Below are 20,219 nucleotides of genomic sequence, written 5' to 3' on the forward strand. Positions count from 1 at the left end.
TAATTTCAGGGGTTTAAAATACAATTTCTAGTAAGATGTTTATTATTCATGTAGTTCAGTTTCACATATTAACATAAAAAATAACATGTCATTTTTAAAATTCTACATGATCTATTGTTATATAAATACATATTGGAGACTAACCCATATTTATATCTCAATAGATTATTTAAAGTAATACATGTACCTATATATTTCTTCAAAATTGAAGTTACACGTAGAATAAAACACACATAACAAAGTATCAGGGACCAGCAATCTTGCTTCATTATAAATGTAATTTGTTATATCTGTTAGTTTATTTTAGTATATGTTTAATTTTAACCACACAGGGATTGAAAATAACTTAGCTTTAATTATTTAAGCCTTAATTCCAAAAAAGCTTGTTCGCTATAAGTGTGTTTTACTGTACTTTGTTTTCTGAGTAACACCTTTGATACATTACCATATTTGATGCTATCTGCTGTCCCATCTTTACGGAATGGCCAGAAATATGGAGCCTGTGTAAAGAAAAATTCATAGTTTTCATGTTTTGTTTGGGATGTACACAGTGCACAGCTCTATAAACTTCTCACAAATTAAATGCGAAGCTTTTTGATTTCATGCAGTTGCATGTGCAACAGTACACCTGCAGCAAATATTGTAATTTCAATACAAAATTAACATTATCTATAATGCTTTCTGGTCTGAAAATGGGATATTACGACGATTATTAGGAAACCAGAAGTCTCTGTCGAGGCTGAAGCTCTACTGGTTTGTACTTATAGCAACGGGAGAGAAAAGTACTTAAGCAGTTGGGAATTTACAACAACAATAAATAGAATAATGATCCTTGATTAAGTCTTTTTAAGTTCTTAGTGTAGTCTACTTGCATGCCACATAATAATATAATCAGACAAAAACTGTATTTGGAGTAGCATTTTGAGAGAATTTCACAGAAATTTCTATTTTTAGTAACCACGGCAACATCGTTCATCGAAATCAAAAACCGATATACAGAATTATGCATCTTAGTGTAGTCTACTTGTGTACCAAATTATACTGAAATCAGACCAAAACTGTAGCCTAGGAGGAGTAGCATTTTGAAAGAATTTCACAGAAATTTCTATTTTTAGTAACCATGGCAACAACGTTCATCGAAATCAAAAACCGATATCTTAGTGTAGTCTACTTGTGTGCCAAGTTATATTGAAATCAGACCAAAACAGTAGGAGGAGTAGCGTTTTCACAAGTAACCAAGGCAACAATCAAAATCTACACAGAAATTTCTATTTGTGTGCCAAGTTATATTAACCACGGCACCACCATTCATCGAAATCAAAAACCGATAAACAGAATTATGTATATTAGTGTAGTCTACTTGTGTGTCAATTTATATTGAAATCGGACCAAAACTGTAGGAGGAGTAGCGTTTAGAAAGAATTTCACAGAAATTTCACAGAAATAGAAATCAAAAACAGATCTATTTTTAATGTAACTTGTGTGCCACGGCAAAATAGGAGATGTCACGAAAATTTCTATTTTTAGTAACCACGGCAACAACATTCATCAAAATCAAAAAACGATACACAGAATTATGTTTCTTAGTGTAGTCTACTTTTGCGCCAAGTTATATTGAAATCAGTCCAAAACTGTAGGTGTTTAACCACATCAACACTGTTCATCGAAATCAAAAACCGATAAAAGAATTATGCATCTTAGTGAAGTCTACTTGTGTGCCAAGTTATATTGAAATTAGACCAAAACTGTAGGAGGAGTAGCATTTTGAAAGAATTTCACAGAAATTTCTATTTTTAGTAACCACGTGCAACACTGTTCATCGAAATCGATACACAAAAACCAAGTTATAAAAAGAATTATGTATCTTAGTTCAGTCTACCTGTGTGCCTAGTTATATTGAGTTCAGACCAAAACTTTGGGAGGAGTAGCATTTTGAAAAATTGTTTACAGACAGAAATCAAAAACCGATATACGGACACTTGTGTGCCAAGTTATATTGAAATTAGACGGACGGACGACGGACGCATTACTATCGCATAAGCTCTTCTGGTCTCTGACCAGGAGAGCTAAAAATGCTGAAATAGCTCTAACAACATCACTGTTTTCCAATTTTGTAAGCAATGCATGACACCAAAGAATGAGACATGACTCGCTTGTATGTTCAAGACGTCCATGGATATAATACTAAAAACTTATGACAGAACATCAAAAGAAATATAACAGCAATCTACATATTTATATTTTTTACCAAATAAATTCATCTGTGCCAATAATTCATCTACACCGATATGTATTTATATCACAATTTGGCAATTTCAGAGGTAGAGGGCATTGAAAAAATAAACTTTGTTATTTATTCCAAGACCAGCCTAGATGGTCAACTTTTTTAAAAATTTCACAATTTGGTGACTTTTTACAATAACTTCACCAACTTGACTAAAAAAGAAATCTCTAGGGCAGAAATACAAAAAATATTGAAAAAATGTGATAAATTTGCACTTTTCCAGCAAATTCCCATAGGGTCTAATATTAAAATTTGACAACTCTTGAGATGCTCCCCTAGGAAATCGGCGTGGTAAACGTTCGATTTTAAAATCGTAACAAATATAACAGCAAAATTTAATTAACGGAAAATTATCAAAATCCTAAGTAGAATTAATTAGACTCGGCCTCGTTAATTCCATGAGAGATATTACAGCAACATTATTTGTGTATCATAATATTATTCACAGTCTCACAGGCCAGGATGCAGAACTATTTGAGCATGTATGAAAAAAGACAGATGGTGTTCACATGTATTCATGCAAATTCATGTCTTAAAGTGTCGACACCTGATTGTTTTACTAAGATGTCTGCATAGGTGACTGAAAATATGGGAATCCTTAACCAAGTTGTGTAAAAAAAAAAGAGGCATTTTTTTTTCCTTTCAGGGTAAAAAACAAAGTTTGTACATAAATTTGAACATAAGTGCTTAAGGGGGGGGGGGGGAATAAACCTGCATGACAAAGATGGTAAAATGATTACCGGTATTCATTTTGATAAATTTTGGATTAAAATCTTGTTTACCTGGAACCTATATTCTGCAGATCTGTCATATTTCACAATGTAACTTGAGAGTTTAAAGTCTATTGGGTATATATAGCCATATTGACATAAATTGGTTGCTAGGTAACACGCTTCCTTGACATCAGATATATTGTACTTTCTCTTTAACCAGTCCACAATATCACAGCCTGCAATAAAACAAGAAAAACATTAAAACACAGCAGAAGTAGCATAAACATTAAACAAATCAAGTTAAAGTCTTGAATAGTTAGTTCTTTAACAAATGTTAGTAGAAAACATAATTTCATTGTCAATTGATACCGGGGTAATAATGAAGAAAAAAATGGAGTATATGTCACACAATGACAACATTTTGTGTCATCATGAAATAAATCCATGCCATCATGATAATTAGTAAAACATTCACAATGCTCAGATTGTTCTCTTGCAATTTAATTGAACTATTTTTAAAACATTCTATTATAATGGCATATTTGTTCACAAAAAGGACATTTGTGTCTATTTGGTGAAAACCCTTTAAGCAAAGATTATCAATAAAAAAGACTGTCATGTGGGATGAACATATACACATCTTGCATCTTTTGCATTTCTTTTTTTTTTTAGGCTTCACCTCTTCTTTTGTTCATAAACATCATCTACTGTAAATCTTTGTTTATTCAGGATAACTTTAATTTCACTTTATTATGCAAGACCATAATGCTATAGACTATAGTTAAGGATTAAACAGAGCAAGCAGAAAGTGTGCATTTTTTTTGGCTTAAAAATACCAAATCATTACAAAGTTATCGTTCAGACAAGAATTTCATGCTTTTTCTTCCAGTGACCATGAACCTGCATGGATGTTCTTGCATTAAGGTAATGAATTAGCCTTGTATCAAAACAATCTCTGTACCAAATATCAGCTTCCAGTGTTTCTCCATTGCTTATAGCTTGGGCAGGAATTTCAGGATTTTAAAGGGGGGGGGGGTATTAAAATCAGAAAGGAGCCCTACATTATTGTTGCTATCCCTCCCTCAGAATTAAATGTCTTTTGCAGACATAGATATTTTCTTTTTATTATTAATTACTGACTTGTTCCAGCAGCATTTACCTGTATATTGTTCCGATGTGATATTGATGCTACACCTGGTCAAGGTACGAACTGATACATTTAATTTACGGGATCAGGCTGATTATAGGTGTAATGTCAGATCTATATTTAGCCCCACTGATGATAATCTGCCACTGACTGAGAATTGATTGAGCCTTCTGACGTCAAACAGAACTCAAATTACTACAGAGGTGAGAAGGAAGAAAAATAGCCGGCTACAGCTATTGAAGAAGCTATAAAATGTATTACTAGCATTATCAGTGACAAGAGTGGGATAGGAGGAGATTTCAGATGTTCCACAGAGAGAAATCGTTGTAAATTAATACATGTATGTTACTGGGGAAAGTCACAGTCATTACGTATATAATTAGCCTGAGTCAAATTACAGGGCAAGATACTATTTACTCTTTGAAGAGATACACATAATTTTATAATTTTGTCCTGTTACATAATTTTCAAAAAATATTTCTTTACAAGTTCATCTTTCAATGAGGTGAGGAAAGTAAAACCAGGTATTAAGACCATAAGCTGAGAATAGACCTGATCATTAAATATTTCAAACTAGATAAAACTTTTGTAATAATTTTAATTATCAAACACATTTTTCACCAAGTGCTGGAATCTAAATTATAAACAATCCTTCATTTTCATAAATTTGAATCTAAAACATTATATATTAAATAGGAATTATAAGTTTGATTTAATTAAGTTTTTTCTCAGTTTATTGTCTTGAGATCTTGAATTCACTACAAATGATGAAGAAACATGTATAACAGTTATTTTTTTTCACCCAAAAGGCTCAATGACAATTATAAAATTAAAGGAGACTGTTTTAAAAGAAGGTAACTGGAAAATAGTTAATCCTCATTCACATAAGCACATATACACACTCTTTGATACATAAACAATCTATGATTAATTATTATAGACTCAATTTGAAGTTGAGGATACATGTACTAATGATGGTACTATGTAAAGTGAAGTAGTATCACATGATTGATAATCATTACAGGCTAATTTAGGAAATTTATGTCCCCACTTAAATCTGAAGTTTATCAAATACATGTATATTTAATTAAATACATATTAAACCGGAAACAATTTGCACAGGCACTTTCAGGATGGAACCCCCTCCATCTTTCCATTTTTAGCTCACCTCAACGAAGTTGGGGGAGCTTATGTAATACCCTCGGCGTCGGTGTCGGCGTCCCGGGCTAAGGTTAAGTTTTTTGGAGCAGTTTTCTTTTTAAGTACTTCTATGTCCTATATTGATTAGACATGCATGGAAGATGTTTCTAATGTGTTTCATTGTACCAGTCAAAGTTTCAGATGCTGCAATTTCAGCAAAGGAATGACCAGGTTAATGTTTTTGGAGCAGGTTAACATTTTTGGTGCAGTTTTGGGTGTAGGTCTCATTTTCGAGTAACTATAAGCCCTATGTTGACCAAACTTGCACAGATGATACATCTAAGGATGTACACTACTAGACTTGCTTCGGATGCTGAAACTGACCTACATTTTCCGGTTGAGTGAACAGGTTAATGTTTTTGATGCAGGTCTTATCTCCAAGTAACTATAAGTCCTATGTTGACCAAACTTGCATGTATGATACATCTAAGAATGCACATTACCAGGCTTGCTTCGGATGCTGAATGTGACCTACATTTTCTGGTTGAGTGAACAGGTTAATGTTTTTGGTGCAGGTTTCATTTCCAAGATACTTTGAGCCCTATAATGACCAAACTTGCATGGATGGTACATCTTAGGATGCATGCATACTAGATGTGCTTCGGATGCTGAATGTGACCTACATTTTCCGGTTGAGTGAACAAGTCAATGTTTTTGGTGAAGGTTTCATCTCCAAGTAACTATAAGCCCTATGTTGACCAAACTTGCATGGATGATACATCTAAGGATGCGTATTACCAGGCCTGCTTTGGATGCTGAATGTGACCTACATTTTCCAGTTGAGTGATTAGGTTAAAGTTTTTGGTGCAGGTTTCATTTCCAAGATACTATGAGCCCTATAATGACCAAACCTGCATGGACGATACGTCTAAGGTTGCATTCTACCAGGCTTGCTTCGGATGCTGAATCTGACTTACATTTTTTTGGATGAGTGAAGAGGTTAAATTTTCATGCAAGTTTCATTTCTTAGTAACTATTAGCCCTATGTTGTTCAAACTTGCATGGATGATACATCTTAGGATGCACACTAATGGATTTGCTCTAGATGCTGAATTCAACATACATCTTTCAGATAATGTACCAGGTAAAAGTTATGGGTGCAGTTCTATTACCAAGAAACTATAAGGCTTATATAAACCAAACTTGCCCAAATGATGCATCAAGGGATGAAAACTCTCAAACTTGCTACAGATGCTGGATTTTAATCACATTTTTGTGACAAAGAACTAATTTGAAGTTTTTATATAGGTCTATTCCAAAGTATCAGATCAAAACTGCATAAATGAATGTACACTTTTTGTTGGCTTATTGTGTGACTTTGCCTTACTTAAAGACAACATTCGTTGAGGTGAACTCTGTAATCTCTGATTACCTATGTTTCATTTTAAATCTGGGATCAACATGCCCCTTTCCTTATTTTGTACTTTAATATGCACTACATCATGAATATTTCTCGTTGCAAACCTGTCCTTCAAGTCTCTGTGTCTGCGAACTAGTTTTACCCCTGGTAAATCACGAAATAAAGTTGTCCCAAATCAAAGTTGGTTTACAGTAAGTAGTTTTTGCAACCATAAAATTTATACCAAGAATTATTATAAAATAGGCATGATCCAAAAAAGCTTAAATCTCTATACATGTATCTGTGTTCATACTGAACAAGACTGTATGAATTTCTGAACTTGGTCATTCACCTTTTGACCTCAAAATCAATACAGATTTTTTGTAAGTACATGTAGTTATAATTTTCAATGTAAAAGTTAAAAAGACTTTTCAAGATATCTTGCAGAGACTTGTAACAGACAGATATACAGACCCAAATTAACAATGCCTGCTTTTACTGTGAAAAACCCCCAGGCAAAAACAGTTCATTTTTCTAATGGAGCCTTGCCTTCTAAAGATTTTTTTTTCATTTCATTCTTCCAATACTTGTGCTTTAGATGACTGACCCTACCTGAGAAGGATTGAATTTGGTCACTAAATAGATTTTTCTTTGTCCTCATAACAATGCCATCGTTGTCTGACTTTGCCATGGCAACTATCATCTTCTCCATCTAAAATTATACAGAAATAAATAAGTTTCTGCATCTCTTATAGTCCAAGTTAAAAATCCTTTATTGTACACATAAACAATGCTGTTATAAGTTTCTCTGAATAACAATCAGCAGTTTCTTCAAGTATACATGTATACGGTATGTACATGCAATGGCATATATTTCAAAAAACATACAAACAAACAGACCTACAGAAATTTCATTTAATAAATTAAATTGTCAATTCAATATATGCAGGACATATATGTTTTGAGTTACATCATTTATACCTGAATATAATCTGTATATTTTTTAAAAATTCTCTTATAGCAAAATGTGTGACATTTTACATACAAGTTTTCCTTTGCTTATCAGTGTTTAGTGGTGTACAAATTACACAAACTTTGCTTAGTACCGGGTAAGTATACTAAGATTTACCTTATTAACAAACAAAGTCTTTGGAGGTTTTATATGACGATTCTCCATCTTCAGTAAGATTTATGATGGTAGTATGTGGTATTATACACTATAGCTGTTTCTTCTTAATTAACCACAATAAGCTTACGAGTTTTTGTCTACTCAGTAATAGTAATGTCATTTTCTCACAGAGGCTTTTTTTTGCAATTATATAACACACAAAAATTCAGGTTGTATAAGCAAATTAATCCAGCACACAGCAGTTAAGGGAATTGAAATATTTCATAGCATTCACAAAAAATCCATATATTTATCAACATATCAAGTACGTGTCCATGTACATAAAATGACTATTATGTGTAAAACATCATCTACGCAGGTTTTTAATGCCCTTATATCAGGAAACAAATATTACTGTCGACAGTTGGTACTTTATTTATTTATCTGACAAATTAAAAATCTTCAATGGCTATCAATACTTTAACGATTCAGCCCATGTCAACAAAATGATTGGAATTCCCCAATACTAGATATTAAGTCATAATAATATATTGTACAGTTAAAATATTTCATCGGATTCTTAGATACATTTAAAAATCCCTTCTGTGAAATTTAACCCATTTAAATCTTCATCCTGAGGATTTCCTTTGTGTTACAAGCCCATCAGCTAACAAGGATTAAATACACTTGTATAAAACTTCACTAAAATCTAGGTCACACTTCATAAAAGCATGTCTACTATCTGTCAGCCAACTCAAAGATTGTATTTTGTCATCAGAGTCTGGTGTGTTAAATCTAGAGATCTGTCCACAAGTAACAATGCCTGTACAGTACCTATCTTTTACTGAAATTCATAAGTAGTTTTAATGGCTTTTATTGCATTCCAAATACAAGACCTCGAAAGAGAGAGGGTGATAATCCTACAAAGAATGTAAAGTATACAGAAAACAAACACCGATCAATCTTGTAAATCTAGTAAACAAAATAAATAGTTAATGGGGCAAAAACCTGGACCCCTGGAACATCAAAGGTGGGATCAGATGCCTAGGAGAAGAAAGCACCCTCTGTGGCCTAGTCACACTCAACCCAAGCCCTATGTATTCATCAGGAGGATAGAGTAACCTGTATTAAAAATTTAGTTTGAAAACCAATGATTAGCATTAATTGGTATGAAATTTGTCATTCAAAGTGTAACCCAATGACAGGTTTTATTTGGTAATAAGATTATTGTAAGAAACATAGGATATACAGATTCTGGCTTAAAACAATAGGATGTTGAAATCTCTGTCAGATCAACTTCTTTGTCAGTAAGCTGCTCAGTTTAAAAAAAATGATCATATTCAGATATACAACTTCTCAAAAATGCTGTGAGTAGCACAATATTTCTGAAATTTCTCAGTTATGCTGCTGGTAAGAGAGAAAATTCAAAGGGCTGTAAGTGACAAGTAAAAGTCTTCATTTTCAGCCTTCCATGGCATGTGGAGGCATCTCAAAATGAGTAAAAAATTCTTGAGGGGATGTTGAACAAACAATCCTTTACAGCTGCATTACAGTACATCTTATGTAGAAACAACACTCAACCACACAGATTTGACAATGTAAAACCATAGCCTAATAGTTTTAATAAATTATTAGATATTATATAATCAACATTACATAGCAATGTATTTCCTTCAAAACTTGTTCAAACTGAGAGTAAACTCAGTTCCATAGAAAGGAAATGAAAACTATAATGATTTAAAGACTAAAGTAACAGCTATTCCCAAAGCTTTGAGGGATAAATTATACTGACAGATGTAATGGTGACCTAACATGTAGCAGTTATGAGAAAAAAATTGACTTGTCTTGGAATTTCATATGACTTTAAAAAAATATGGTGTTCCTCTACAACCCCTATAGAGGACCAAACTTGTCCACCTTGGTGACTGTATAAATGAAGCAGCTCTAAATGGGAAAGACAGCAGTCTTTGCAAGGGGAAGAAAGGTTTTCTCAAAACTACTACATGTATAAAACATCTCCAAAGGAAGACATATTCAGTGCAATAAACAGATCAGATGAACATGGATGGACTGGACTGTTTTTAGGCCTGGAGGGAAGATAGCATACATCGAAAAATCATGGCCTGGGCTGCCCTGTTACAAATTATTATACATTTACATATATACTGGTATGTCCTAGTACTACATTACTGCAACCATCTTGTGGGTCATAAGAAACCTCAGCATTTGAACAATTACTCCTCAAACACCACCTCCCTTCCCAGTAACTTGACATGGACACTAAAATTCAATGAGCAAATTGCCATTTCAGATTATCATGTGGTTTCACTTCAAGCAGAATGTATGCGATGAAGACAGTAGGACAGCAAATATAGGACACAGAACATTATTTCACACGAGACTACTTATGGCAGATATATCCAACAATATTGAGGACAAGCAATAACCAAATAAAAGATGTACAAATTTTGTAAATTATCCATACACAATTAGAGGTCTAAGCTCCCATAAAGCATGTAATAACAATGTTACAAATCGGAAAACAAATTTGGAACAGGAAGCAAAGGAAGGATGCAAAGATTTTTATTTTTGTTTTTAATCGCTTACATTCATTTCGTTTTCCCTTTCCAAATGTATTTTTTTCAGCAATGTATAAAAATAAGGAGAGAAATTTCATGGGACAATAATAACGTTGTCAGTCAATGACAGTCTAAAGTTTCAAAAAGATTTTCACAAGATAGACTACCAAGTTTACCTCTTTAATGTTAGAAGTTTTTAAATGAAAATGTTTTCTTCATTTTTTAACTGTCATATTAAATGTTCTTGTGTGTTCCCCCAGCAACATAAAGGTATAATTTCTCTCTGTATCTGTATATTAAGTATTTTGTCAATATACAACATGATTATCATGATTATATACTCTATTTATTTAAATATTGTTACATCTTTCAAATACATGTATTTTACTATCCAATCTAGGGAGCCCCTGGCACCCCTAGTGAGGGTTATCATAGGGGGACATCTGCGGATGTAATTGCCACTAAGTTATCTGTTATCATGTTTCCATTGAATAAACATGATAAAGTATTAAAAAAACTGTCATAAAAGAAAAATGGTACATGCATTGATAGAGTGTCTTCAAGTGTTCCTGTGAGAACAAGTGCCATATAACTTCTTAAAACAATACTATTATTAGATAGAATGTTCTATCGTTAAATTGATATTGTCCTACGGACCCGGTTTAACGATAGAATTCGTTCCGTGTATTCGTAATGTAGCAGAAAGAAACACGGGCGATAACTCGCATAGTGCATTTACTAGGAACAATCTAGAGAGTTCCGAATGTAAACATGGAGGTAATTTGAATCGAGAGAAAAACGTTGAGAAAATGAATTGGATTTTCGTATTTATATGGATTATTTTTTTGGGATAAAAGGCATAAGCAATCTCAAAAAGGTTTGTTATGATTAATTTGCAAGTTATTTTCAGTGCAAATCCGTTTGTATCCTTCAAAATCGTTTCGGTGCGATTCTGCAATTTTTTGCTACATTACGAGTATATGGGTGGTATTCTAACTGTGGTGAGGGCTTGTACCGAGACACAGTTAGATTATTCTAACTATACTATTATATAATGCATTTAAACAATGCTAAAAGTAGAACATTTTTATTTTAATAGTAGGTAACATTTTGTTGGATGATTACAAAGCTATAAAAACATACAAGAGACAGGGAAGTTTACATTAAATCACACAGGAACTGTCTTATGCTGGCATCAAAAGATCTTTTTTTAAGACAAGACTCCTATTTGTACAATATGTCCAGATCACTGTTTACATCCTGTATCCACTATCTTGTATCATTCTCAAGATTATCTTCAGATTTTTAAGCAACATTCAATACAAATCAACAATGGTATTTGATATAAACTACATTGTTAATGCATCAACTGGATTTCCTCTTGAGTATCATTTTTCTCGGAGCTCTTGACAAAATAAGTCAACAAAGTTTGTTTTTATTTGGTCAGAATGCTCATTGTGTACAAATTATCAATGGAAAAGATAAGTAACACTAACAGGACATTATTATCTGATTTATGTTCTTTTAAAATCTTCGTTAGATCCTCGGCATGGAAAATTCAATACAAACCGGACAAGGATAAGTTATCAGATTATTTTTGTGCTTCTTACTCATATCATATGCATGGAAATATTATGTACAGCTAATATGTAAAGAATTTAACTTCCTCATTTTTTGTTTTGAGATAAATAAAGATATACATAGAAATCTACAACAAAATGTGTAATAATGTATTACTCAAACCATTAATAGTGAAATCAACACTTATATATAAATACACATGTGAAAGATGTAAACCAGGGATGACCCTAGTAAACTTTGTTGATGTTGCAGGTCATATGTTTACATGACACAGTATACTTCAGACATTCCTGAAATACATGCCATTTTCTAGATGGAAACTGAAAAGAATTTCTCGATAAAATGTTTTTTCCAGGTCGAATCGATAATTCTTCAATGTCAAAGTGTGACATTGACTAGCCTTACCTTGGAGAAGACAGATAGTCTGGTTTTGGAGTCCTGTTCCACCGCCATCATTTCCCTGTGAACTGTCATTGTCGACTGACCAGTCCTTTAATTATCGTCATTGTTTATAATGAGTCTGTGCATCTCATCAAACAAGATTAATTGAGATAAAATGCGGAAGTAAGTAGTTGTTTCTGAATCTGGACCGCTACCATCAACGAGGAAGAAAAGCATAATAAAGTATTAGATAACTCGTTCTACTAGTTAGTCGAGTCTCTCTCTCTCTCTCTCTCTCTCTCTCTCTCTCTCTCTCTCTCTCTCTCTCTCTCTCTCTCTCTCTGTGTGTTCATTAAAAAAAAAAATAAATTCATTTGTTTTAGGCACAGGTACTTGTGGACAGGACCCCCCCCCCCCCGATATTCAACCCCGGGGCTTATTATGTTCCCCAAACGAAGTTGGGGAACATATTGTTTTTACTCTGTTTCTTATTATTATTATGTTCCCCAAACGAAGTTGGGGAACATATTGTTTTTACTCTGTTTCTTATTATTATTATTATTATTATTATTATTCTTTTTTCTTCTTATTTCTTCTCCGGTACTTTTTTGTCCGGAAGTGTTCTCAGAAACTGTTCACCAAACTAAGTTAAAACCTTTTTAGGGTTAGTAGGCATGTTGTGTAGATGTGCCGAACGAAGGTCATTTTGCGCGCATTCGCATGCACGTGCGGGCGCGTGCAATGAGTAAAATGACTGATATATTTAATATGGTTGTAACTTTTATATTTTTTGATAAAATGTTTTGAAACTCATTATATAAAGATATATAAGTTGTGTAGATAAGATGACATGGTCAAATTTGCATGAACTCACGCGCATGCACGTGCGCTTTGCTCTGATTGGCTGAAACAGAAATCTCAATATCTTTTTTGTTTTATGATGAAATGCTTTGAAATTTCTAACATAGACATGCATTAGGATGTACTACAATATGATATATAAAATTTTTCATGAAATCACGCGCATGCGCGTGCGCTGCAATCTGATTGGCTGAAACTTTAAATGAGTATAACTCCCTTGGTTTTCAACCAAACAGCATGGGATTTACAAAATAGATAGACATAAAGGACTCCTACAGGATGGTATGGTCACCATTCATATGCATGCATGTGCGTGCACGTGCGCTTTGCTCTGATTGGCTGAAACAAAAACCTCAATATCTTTTCTGTTTTTTTACAAAATGCTTTGAAATTTAAAACGTAAGCATACTTTAAGATGTCCTACAATATGATATATAATAATTGTCATGAAAATACGCGCATGCACGTGCGCTGCAATCGGATTGGCTTAAACTTTAAATGGCTATACCTCCCTTGTTTTTCAACCAAACAGGATGGGATTAAGAACATAGACAGACATAATGGACTCCTACAAGAAGGTATGGTCATCATGCACGTGCGTGCACGTGCAAATGAGTAAAATAGTGTAGACAAGATGATATCGTCATTACGCTCATGCAATCACATGCACACGCCTGCATTGCTTAAATTTGAAATACTTGGTATACTTTTGGAAAAACGTTGTTTACGTCTTAAATGCATAGATTTTACCTTCTTTAATGAAACTTACAGGGAATATGGAACGAGAAGGAAGTTGGGGAGCGTTTGGGGAACATCTGTAACGGTTCCCGTTACAATTAGCACTAGTTGCTTTTGAATTTCAAGCCCTATTTTGGGTTTCGTTTTTCGTTTTGGTCGACTCTGTCAATGTAGCTGGCCTACCGGGCTTCCCTCTCTTACCATGCTGTTTTGTTTATGAAAACTACGCATACGTGTATAGCATGTAATGTGGAATCTCGAACATATTGATGTATATAGAATGTAGAATGAACCTATTTATGTACCATAATTAGGGGCCAAAAGAGGCCAGAATGCTAAATCTTTGACGCTTTATATCTCAAAAGTGAAAAATATTTCGATAAGTAATATTGAACAAAAGATGTTCAAAATCATGTTCTGAACAATATGCAACCTTTTTAATTTTATGCTAAACGTCCCCATTAAGGAGTTAAAAGATTGGCCCCTAAATATTTCTTTTGCAAATAACTAGAAAACGAAAAAGAATCTCTGAATAGTTGTTGAACAAAAAGTGTTTAAAATCATGAGAGATTTACGATGATTTGAAGAAAAAAAGGACAGACCCCTCATAAAGGGGCCAAAAGGGCCCAAAAGTCGAATTTATGAGTAATGTTCAATATCTTTTTACACATTACGAAAGCAAAATTGTTTTCTTTAAAATATAATCATTATATCCAAATAAAAATCTCAATCAAAATCTTATCTCATCTCATCGAGAATCGGACGGAAGACCCACTCGTTGCTCGCAACGAGATCGTATCTAGTTATTAGGGTCTTCCGTCTTCAGCGGAAGACCCTTCTATTATTCTTCGGTTTCTTTTTTACCTTTATTAGGGTCTTCCGTCTTCAGCGGAAGACCCTTCTATTATTCTTCGGTTTCTTTTTCCCCTTTATTATTATGTTCCCCAAACGAAGTTGGGGAACATATTGTTTTTACTCTGTTTCTTATTATTATGTTCCCCAAACGAAGTTGGGGAACAGATTGTTTTTACTCTGTTTCTTATTATTATTATTATGTTCCCCAAACGAAGTTGGGGAACATATTGTTTTTACTCTGTTTCTTATTATTATTATTATTATTTTTCTTCTTCCTGGGAAAATCTAGTCCACGAGTGATCTTGTAAACTACACATCCGACTTAGATAAAACCTTTTTAGGGTTAGTAGGGATGTTATGTAGATTTGCCGAACGAAGGTCATTTCGCGCGCACGTGCTTGCAAGAGCGAGCACGTGCAACACGTTAAATGGCCAATATAATGGATATTGCCGTAACTTTTCTATTTTTTGATGAAATGTTTTGAAACTCATAATGTAAGGATATATTAGTAATATAGACAAGATGACATGGTCAATAAAGCAAGATCTCACGCGCATGCACGTGCGCTTTCCTCTGATTGGCTGAAACTGAAGTCTCAATATCTTTCTTGTTTTAAGTCATAATCTTTTGCAATTTTGAACTTAGTCACATATTATGAAGATCTACAGCATGATATATAAGAAATTTGATGAAAGCACGTACATGCACGTGTGCTGGCAAGAGCGCGCGCGTGCAACATGTGAAATTACCAATATAATGGATAAAGCCGTAACTTTTCTATTTCCTGACGGATTTTTTTGAAATTCACAATGCATGGATATATTGGTAGTATAGACAAGATGACATGCTCAAAATAGGAAGATCTTACGCGCATGCACATGCTCTTCGCTCTGATTGGCTGAAACTAAAGTCTCAATATCTTTCTTGTTTTAAGTCATAATCCTTTGAAAATTTGAACATAGTCATACATTATGAAGATCTACAGCCTGATATATAAGAATTATCTTGAAAACACGTGAATCCACGTGTGCTGTAATCTGATTGGCTGAAACTTTAAATGCCTATAACTTTCTTGTTTCTCAACAAAAGAGGATAAAATTTAGAATATGATAGGTATAATGGATTCCTACGTGATACTACTATCAAAATGAAATGCGAGGACGTGCTTGCATGCACTTGCGCATGCGCAATGCCTAAAATGAACAATGTATTTGAAGAACGGTAACATTAATATTTTTGACTTTTTATTGATTCTATCACCTTGCATGTGCATGCACGTGCTTTTGCGTTCAATGCGTTAAAATGACAAAAAGTTGATATCATTGTAGCTTTTAAAATTCTTTCATGAAATCCTGCAATACTCAGCATATTAAAAAAGTTTTAAAGGAAATTGGCACAAAAAGGGAGTTGGGAAGCGTTTGGGGAACATCTGTAACGGTCCCCGTTACAATTAGAACTAGTTATGTTCCCCAAACGAAGTTGGGGAACATATTGTTTTTACTCTGTTTCTTATTATTATTATTCTTATTATTTTTCTTCCTGGGAAAATTTTGTCCGCGAGTGATCTTGTAAACAACACATCCGACTTAGGTAAAACCTTTTTAGGGTAAGTAGGCATGTTATGTAGATTTGCGGAATCAAGGTCATTTTGCGCGCACGTGCTTGCAAGAGCGCGCACGTGCAAAACTTAAAATGACCAATGTATAATGGATATAACCATAACTTCTCTATTTTGTGACGAAATGTTTTGAAACTTATAATGTAAGGATATATTAGTAGTATGCACAAGATGACATGGTCAAAATAGCAAGATCGCACGCGCATGCACGTGCGCTTCGCTCTGATTGGCTGCAACGAAAGTCTCAATATCTCTTTTGTTTTTTGATAAAATCATTTGAAATTTTGAACATAGTCATATATGAGGGAGATCTACAGCCTGTAATATAAGGTTTGTCATGAAAGCATGTGCATGCACATGTGCTTGGAGGAGCTCGCACGTGCAACACCAGAAATGTCCAATATAATTGATACAGACGTAACTATTTAAATTATTGATGAAATGCTTTGAAACTCATTTTATAGGTATATGTTAGAAGTATAGACAAAATGACATGGTCAAAAAAGTAAGATCTCACGCGCATGCACGTGCGCTTCGCTCTGATTGGCTGAAACTAAAGTCTCAATATCTTTCTTGTTTCTTGTCATAATCCTTTGAAATTTTGCACATAGACCTACATTATGAAGATCTACAGTATGATATATTAACAAGAATTTTCATGAAAACATGCGCATGCCCGCGTGCTGCAATCTGATTGGCTGAAACTTTAAATTACTATATCTACTTTGTTTTTTGACGAAATGCTTTGAAATTTAAAACATGTCATGCATTAGGATATCCTACAATATGATATAGGAAAAAATCATGAAATCACGCGCATGCACGTGTGCTGCAATCTGATTGGCTTAAACTTGAAATGGCTATAACTCCCTTGTTTTTCAACCGAACAGGATGGAATTTAGAATATTGATAGATATAAGGCACTCCTACAAGAAGGTATGGTCATCATGCACGTGCACGCACGTGCGTGCATTTTGAACGAGTGAAATGAAAAATACACTTGAAAGAGTGATTTTTCATACTTTTGGACTGAATGCTTTAATATATTGTATATTAAAATATGTAGATAGTGTAGACAAGATGATATGATCATAACGCACATGCATTCACATGCGCACGGGTGCAATGCTAAAATTTGAATATAATTGGTATCCTTCTAAGAAAACGTTGTTAAAGTCAAAATGCACAGAAATTGTCTTATTTAATGAAGCTTACAGGGAATATGGCACCAAAAAGGAGTTGGGGAGCGTTTGGGGAACATCTGTAACGGTCCCCGTTACAATTAGCACTAGTTATTATTATTATTATTATTATTATTCCTGGGAAAATTTTGTCCTCGAGTGATCTTGTAAACTATACATCCGACTAAGGTAAAATGTTTTTAGGGTCAGTAGACATGTTATGTAGATTTGCCGAACGAAGGTCATTTTGCGCGCACGTGCTTGCAAGAGCGCGCACGTGCAACACGAGAAATGACCAATATAATGGAAATTACTGTAACTTTTCTTTTTTTGGAAGAATTTTTTTGAAACTCATAATATAAGGATACATTAGTAGTATAGACAAGATGGCATGGTCAAAATACAAGATCTCACGCGCATGCACGTGCGCTTCGCTCTGATTGGCTGAAACTAAAGTCTAAATATCTTTCTTGTTTCTTGTCATAATCTTTTGAAATTTTGAGCATAGTCCTACATTATAAAGATCTACAGCATGATATATAAAAATTTCCATGAAAGCATGCGCATGCGTGCGTGCTACAATCCGATTGGCTGAAACTTTAAATGGCTATATCTTCTTTGTTTTTTGACGAAATGCATTGAAATTTGAAACATAGTCATGCATTGGGATATCCTAAAAATATGATATAGGAAAAATCATGAAATCACGCGCATGTACGTGTGCTGCAATCTGATTGGCTGAAACTTTATATGGCTATATCTCCTTTGTTTTTTGACGAAATGTTTGGAATTTTAAAATATAGTCATTCATTTAGATACCCTTCAATACGATAAAGATAAAAATTTATGAAATCATGCGCATGTATGTGTGCTGCAATCTGATTGGCTGAAAATTCAAATGGCTATAACTCCTTTGTTTTTCAAAGAAACAGGATGGGATTTAGAACATAGATATATATAAGGGACTTCTAAAAGAAGGTGTAGTCATTATGCACGTGCTTGCACGTGTGTGCACGCAAAATGAGTAAAATTAAAAATACATTCGAATGAGTGTATTTTTTAATACTTATGGATTAAATGTTTTGATATTAAGTATATTAAAATTTTAGATAGTGTAGACAAGATAATATGGTCGTTACGCAAATGAACACGCGTGCAATGCCTATTTTTAAATATATTTTGTATTTTTCTGGAAGACTCATTAAGTCTAAATTCCATAAAGTATTTCTTATTTAATAGAGATTACAGGGAATATGGCAGCAAAAGGGAGGTGGGGAGCGTTTGGGGAACATCTGTAACGGTCCCCGTTACAATTAGCACTAGTTTGACATTTTTTTCACAATTTATATTTAGTACACTTATTCAACATGTTTGCAATAGGAACAAATCATCAAAACCCCAAAATAATATCCGGGGGGGGGGGGTCCTGTCCACAAGTACCTGTGGTTTTAGGATAAAAAGAATTCACAAAATACATGTATACATGAATGAATGGGGAAAAACAAATTGAATACTTAAAGACAATTTTGGAAGAAAAAAAACATTATTAAAACATTACATTACATCTAAATATGTAAGGAAAATACGGAGGAAGGCATCAGGCATATTAATGAAGAGGGATATGTATTATTACATGTACTAGGTATGTGTATATTTTTTTATTAAAAGAAAAATAAGTAACGTCAGGTGCCTGTGGTCTATGTCTATGTCTATAAATATGTCTTCTAATAATCATCATATTGGCAAATATATTTTTGAACAAAATAATTGATGTCTGTGAAAATTTATTTAGGCAACTGAAGTTCTGCATTGTATCTTTATGCCCCAGTAATTGAAGATACGGGGGAATATAGTTTTTGCCCTGTCCGTCCGTCCGTCTGTTTTTATGTCTCTCTGTATAGCTGTTTTTCCGCAAATCTTTAACATTGTCCATAACTTTTAAGTGGGTGGGACTATGGGTTTTATATTTCACAGGTGTATTCCTTGGGACATGACCTTTCTTTTTGAACCACCAAATTTGACCACGTGACCTTAACCTTAACCTTAACCACTTTTTACTAAACATTTTAAAAACTAAATTACCTAGGCCAAAACTTTTGATAAGTTGGTGCTAGAGCTTTCATATATTTGACCTTTTAACTTTGACGTTAGAGTTTGACCCACTTTCAAAAAACTTTAACCTTGTTCATAACATTTGAACCCCTTATAGTTCTGGGGCTTTCTTATTTCACAGGTGTGTTCCTAATGACAAGACGTGTATGTTGTAAGAACTTGTTTCCGATCCTTTTGTGTTAAACAATAAAAAATTAATATGTTCAAATCAAAAATCAATGACAAGACCTTCCTTTGGATCCCAACAATTTTAACCTTTTGACACTGACCTTGGCGTTAATTTTGCATTTGAGAAACTCTAGCCCTCGCCATAAGCTGCGATACGGAGGAATCACAGGTACTTGTGGACAGGACCTCCCCCCCCTCCCGATATTCACCCCCGGGGCTTATTTGACAATTTTTTTTCACAATTTATATTTAGTACACGTATTCAACATGTTTGCAATAGGAACAAACCGTCAACCCCCCCCCCCCCCCCCCAAAAAAAAAAACGCTTCACAAAAAAAATACCCCACTATATA

At 33.9% G+C, this 20,219-nt stretch overlaps 1 protein-coding gene across 7 annotated transcripts in view; it reads right to left on the reverse strand.

The window, feature by feature from the left end:
• LOC134243468 (regulator of G-protein signaling 6-like) overlaps nt 1-12,570 on the reverse strand; it is a 32,380-nt gene extending 19,810 nt beyond the window's left edge. For all 7 annotated transcript variants that reach the window (XM_062725731.1, XM_062725730.1, XM_062725729.1 and 4 more), the window contains exons 1-4: nt 12,357-12,570; nt 7,296-7,395; nt 3,067-3,233; nt 446-500 (exon numbers count right to left, since the gene is read on the reverse strand). In XM_062725731.1, the coding sequence (XP_062581715.1) occupies nt 446-500; nt 3,067-3,233; nt 7,296-7,395; nt 12,357-12,425 (391 nt within the window). In that variant the 5' untranslated portion in view covers nt 12,426-12,570. The remainder of the gene's footprint in view (nt 1-445; nt 501-3,066; nt 3,234-7,295; nt 7,396-12,356) is intronic.
• Between the last annotated feature and the right edge of the window lie 7,649 nt (nt 12,571-20,219).

This window comes from Saccostrea cucullata, unplaced genomic scaffold (genome assembly GCF_032062105.1).
Source record: "Saccostrea cucullata isolate Sc308-1 unplaced genomic scaffold, CSIRO_AGI_Scuc_v1 ctg503, whole genome shotgun sequence".
NCBI classification, from domain to species: Eukaryota; Metazoa; Mollusca; class Bivalvia; order Ostreida; family Ostreidae; genus Saccostrea; species Saccostrea cuccullata.